The sequence below is a fragment of the Hesperophylax consimilis genome, chromosome 25 (genome assembly GCF_061612785.1).
Source record: "Hesperophylax consimilis isolate HC1 chromosome 25, BYU_Hcon_1.0, whole genome shotgun sequence".
Classification (NCBI taxonomy): domain Eukaryota; kingdom Metazoa; phylum Arthropoda; class Insecta; order Trichoptera; family Limnephilidae; genus Hesperophylax; species Hesperophylax consimilis.
This window is the reverse complement of record NC_142860.1, coordinates 9,787,588-9,792,766: the sequence shown is the minus strand read 5'-3', so window position 1 is coordinate 9,792,766 and position 5,179 is coordinate 9,787,588. Positions and strand designations below refer to the sequence as shown.

The window sequence follows — 5,179 nt, the reverse complement described above, 5'->3', positions numbered from 1 at the left end:
TCTTTTTACGAATATGGCCAAAACTAAAGAGTTATTGTTCGATTTCAATGCTTAAAATATAATTTTGTTAAATTTATAAACTAACTAAGCTCTTAAATACTTGGAAATGCTATTTGTTAGAAATGATTTCGAAGCAATTTACTTAAAAGCATACGGAGATTCTTAAACTTTCGTGAACCAAACTATATCTTTAAAATGTTAGCACACAGCTACACAGGTAGGTATGTAATTTTCTAAAAAATTACAAGATGTTATAAACTACTAGCTAAAAAAAAGACAGTGTCTTAGACTTGTTTTCGGAAGCAGTCATATTTGTAGGTAAAAAACAGATAAAAAATAATATCTCTCTTAATATTACTAGATGAATATTCAATCACAAATGGGTTCCAAATGACCTCCAAGTAACCTTTTATTATCAATAAACAATAACCTTCGAACCTCCAAATAACCTTCGGTTATCAATTAAAAATAACCTTTCAACCTTTAAATAACCTTCGATTATCAATTAAAAATAATCTTCGAACCTCCAAATAACCTTCGGTTATCAATTGAAAATAACCTTCGAACCTCCAAATAACCTTTGATCAAATAACCTCACGAGGAAACAGGTTGCTTCCAAAACCAGATTATTCGAAAACTCAAATAATGTGATGTGTATAAAGAAAATAACAAAAGAAATAGTGCAGTATGTAAGTGGGTACCAACCCACCTAATATATATATATATATATATAAAATTGCGTTTCTAAAAATAATTAAAAACTCTTTATTAAATACCGTATAAGGCAAATAAGTTTGAGAAGCTTAGGATCATCACGCCGGCAATAATGCTAAGTGCCAAATTTTATAAATCCGTGCCCTGGCACCCATTGTACCATCCGTAACCCTTCTCTGTTCCACCCCCTATGTGAATTTACATAGAGGGTGTGATTTTAAAAGCGGTGATGTTTAACTGCATACCGAATATACAGATAATTTTTATTTCATTATATTACTATCGGTTAGGTACTACCCAGTTCCAATTATCCAATATTTTTAAACTATTGAAAAGTACCTATGCAATAAACAATTTGGCGTCTTGTCTCATTTTCGACAGATATACATGAAAATCTTAGGTGCATAGAGTACAATTAACATATATTGCAAGTTAAAAATAGTTTATTTGTGTTTAACTAAAAAATCCATAAGTATACAAAACTCATTTCATTTTGCTAGAGTTACCCAGGTTTAAGACTTCAACAAATACCTTACCTTAGGTATCTGTTGGGTACTTTATTATAAATAAGATTTTCCTATTTTCCTAAATATGTAAGTACTACCATAAGATTTGTTTGCGAGCACATAACAGTTTATAGAACAAAATTTGCCAATTCTTTAAGACCAACATATTCGAATTCTCCTTTGGAGATTGATTGTACAAAAATATTTCCGTTTTTTCCACAAAATATTGACAACAGTTTCCTTTCAGTAATAAAACCCATAAATACGTGAAAATATTTATTTAATGTTTAAGAGTATTCAGTACTCGGCATTATTCAAATTGTATATCGAAATGTTGGTATTACAATGATCGTGATATTTATTCATTTACACGGAGAAAAATGAGTATTGCCGATTCATTAAAATACTGTTAAGAATGTGAAATTTGGCCGCGTCCTAATAAACTTTAATTACTTTCATAATATATCAGAACACGTGTTCATGAAGCTGCGTTTGTCCTAATAATATACAATGATGAAATGCGAAAACATTAGAATTTTAATGAACACGTGTTACGAAATCGCTATAAAACTTTCAGGGTGTAAGAAAAGTTTACAAGGAATTCTATCGATTCATTCGTTAAAGGCCTGTAGTCCCGTTTTTAACACGAAAAAATTATATTTTTAATTAATTTTTAATAAATTAGCAATATTTTATAACAGTAAGTTTCTATTGGGCATTTACATTAAATAAATAAAGTTATACAGTTGTGTTAATTCTTTGTTGTACATAATAACAATGGTATAGCAAGTACAAAATGTTGATTTATAAAAAAAGTCATTTTTAAAAATATAATGCTCTTCTATAAAATGAGAATAGTGGAAAAAAATTAAATTAAATATTATATAATTTAAAAAATGAACTGTATTGAAAAAAAAACATCAATTAAATATCTTACTATATCTTAATTAGAATCTTACATGCTTCCAACATTCCCAAATGTACTGCCAAAATTATGTTGTGTATGAACCTGATATTTTTTTAAAATTTTAACAGAGAAAGATAGCATTTTGTCCCGTATTTCTGGTCGGTAAACATACTCGTACTATAATTTTGGCGAGAATTTAATGACTGTCAATACAATCATTAAGAGCTAAATTCCACAAGCCACAAAATAAAATTATGTTTAAAATAAATTAAATGTTTGAAAATGTATTACAAAGTTTAAAATAAATTAAATGTTTGAAAATGTATTACAATGTTTAAAAACATATTTAAATAACCTATAAAGATGGCTATTTTAAATTGAGCCGCTATCAATAACAACCCTTACGTAGATGGCGATAAGGTTTAAATTCCCGCTTAACATCATCCGCCTGTTTTGATTTATACGAGAAAAAAACATGGCCAAATAGTGCCTTTTATTTTATTTTGTGGATGTTCAGGCATAAATATAATTTTTTTTCGATCATTTTATAAATAGCTTAATTTGCCACATTATACAATAAAATCATAACCGAAAATGGGTTCGTAAGTAGGAGATTTTGAACTTTAAAGCAGTTTTCATAGGCCTTTACATTATTTTTTTCTGGGCTTATAAAAAGACTTATCTAAAAAATACTCGACCATTTCAAAGGCCAAGATGTATTCTACTCGCAATATTTAATTAAAGCATCTGAAAAATTTCTAGGCGACCAAATTTTAAAACCAAAAACAAATGATTTTGCATTACTACGTATGGCATCGCCTTAATGTATTTTAGTTTATAAAAAGCTTTCATTTATTTTTTTACATAGGACAAGGTCCGAGGTAATCCGCCTATCTAACAGAGTAATCGAATCTGTTTGTTTCACCAGAAGGATACTGTTAATATTTTGAATTTGAATGATTAGCTTAAAGTTCATAAATCTAAAAAAAAGTGCTATACTCTTTCTGTGTTGTTGCTCTTTCTCTAATAGGAACCAAATAGGCGAATGTTATGGTGATGAAATTTTAGAAACAAACAGGTTGCAGAAAAAAATAAGCACCCTGGACATAAAGTACTTTTGGTCATAATGGCTTTTTGAGTAAACCGTGGGAATGGGAGGCCTATAGAATCAATCCCATTATGTATTTATAAGTTTTTATAATGACGGCTTAAAAGGTCGCCTAATATTTTGCCTAAACTTAATGACTATTACCTTGTCTGCTGGTGGCTTTCAACTCAACATTAGGAAAACTACTACCAAACTATAATAGGGATACGGCGAGTTTTGGAGCGATTCATTTGCTTAAACGGTTTTCATTGGGGTTGAAAGGTGAAAGTTAAAAAATATAGTTTTAGGTACCTATTAAATGTTCAAGTAGGTAGATATAGTAATTTTAACAAATTATGAAACAGTTTTTAGTGTACTCATAAGTATTAATCTCATCGATAAATAGAGATATTGATAAGTTGCTGTTCATATTTTTAGCAGCTTTTTCAGGCAAAACTAAAATTTGTAGAAATGAAATGATCGATTGAATGATTGAGTTAAAAAACTTTTTTCTATTGTTTCAGATGAATACGATTCCCATTCCTCAAACGGTATTTCGCCGCCGCTATACCTTCAATCACACCTCGGAAACTTTCCTGCATCTCATGCATATAGTGCTGCCAAGTCCTTGATGTCTTCAAACCAGTCTCTACAGCACTACGTCTCTCAACAGAAGAACACTCAAAACGTGCTTACGATTTCTTCATCAACTGGATCTCAGCTATCATCGTCCAGTGCCGCATCTCTGATGGAACAATTCTCCCCGACTCAGAGCCGCAAGAAACGATCAAGAGCTGCCTTTTCTCACGCTCAGGTATATGAATTAGAGAGACGATTCAATCAGCAAAGATATCTCTCAGGACCAGAGAGAGCAGATCTTGCCGCAAGTCTCAAACTTACAGAAACGCAAGTGAAGATTTGGTTTCAAAACAGGAGGTACAAAACTAAGAGAAAGCAGATACAGATGCAAGAAAATGGATTGCTGGCGGCCGCTGCTGCAGTAGCAGCTAATCACCATGCTAGGAAAGTTGCAGTTAAAGTTCTGGTCAGAGATAATCAGCAAATGGGGTTGGAACACTTCGCCAATGTGGCAAATTATCAGCAGAACTCTCAACACCTTTCTAAGACGGCTATGGCTATGAATCCAGCTTTATTTCCTGCAGGAAATCATCTACAATCAGCTCAAGCACCGATTCTAAAGCACTTTGCTGGAATTTATAACAACAACAATGAGTTTCCTAAAAGTCAGTATAAACATTTGTTGCAAGAATCGTACAGTCAAATGTCTCATCAAGCTATGATTCAATCGCTTTACGGACAGCATTTAAACAACAACTATCCATCAATACCTCTTTCTTACTTTTACTATCCTTCTCACCCTCTCTTTGGTTCTAATCCCCTTTCAACGATCAACGAAGCATCACGAGATGATGATGATATCGACATTCAGAATGAACTCCGAGACTTAGCGAAAACGAAGAATGGCGAAAACCAAAAAGTTAAAAGCGTGGATTTCAAAAGTAAGGACATGGAGTATTTGAAGAAACGGAGACGTGAAGAAGGTGCAGAAGAAGAGAATGATAAGTTTTCTGAAAGTGTAACGGTGGAAAGAGTGCCGTTTGAATGTAAAAACTCCAGTAGAGCAAGCAGTTGCAATGAAATAGAGATTGAAAATTAGTTTCCTTGATATGTGAGAGTGTAATTATTTGGGTATATATTAGTATCTACTTAGATAGTTGTAATTACATTATTATGTTGCAATAATTTGTTTAGCCGCACATTACACCAACAGATTGATGTAGAGTGACTGTATGTAAAAAATGTAAGTCAAACAATACCTAAATTTTATTATGCAATACATTAATGATATATTGTTATTGAGTCAAGCACACACCAAAGATAAGCAAATATGTAATTTAAAAAAAACACATAGTTATACCTACGCACCGTGGCACTTGTTAGAGA

The 5,179-nt window shown here is 31.7% G+C and overlaps 1 protein-coding gene across 1 annotated transcript; it reads left to right on the top strand.

Moving 5' to 3' along the window:
• Nucleotides 1–3,845: 3,845 nt before the first annotated feature.
• LOC149411517 (uncharacterized) lies at nt 3,846–4,892 on the top strand. The gene has a single exon (XM_089646670.1). The coding sequence runs from the start codon at nt 3,846–3,848 to the stop codon at nt 4,890–4,892; it is 1,047 nt and encodes a 348-aa protein (XP_089502796.1).
• Nucleotides 4,893–5,179: the final 287 nt, after the last annotated feature.

Excerpts from the sequence above, each read along its gene's own strand:
- LOC149411517 (XM_089646670.1), top strand. The coding sequence starts at position 3,846 with ATGTCTTCAAACCAGTCTCTACAGCACTACGTCTCTCAACAGAAGAAC.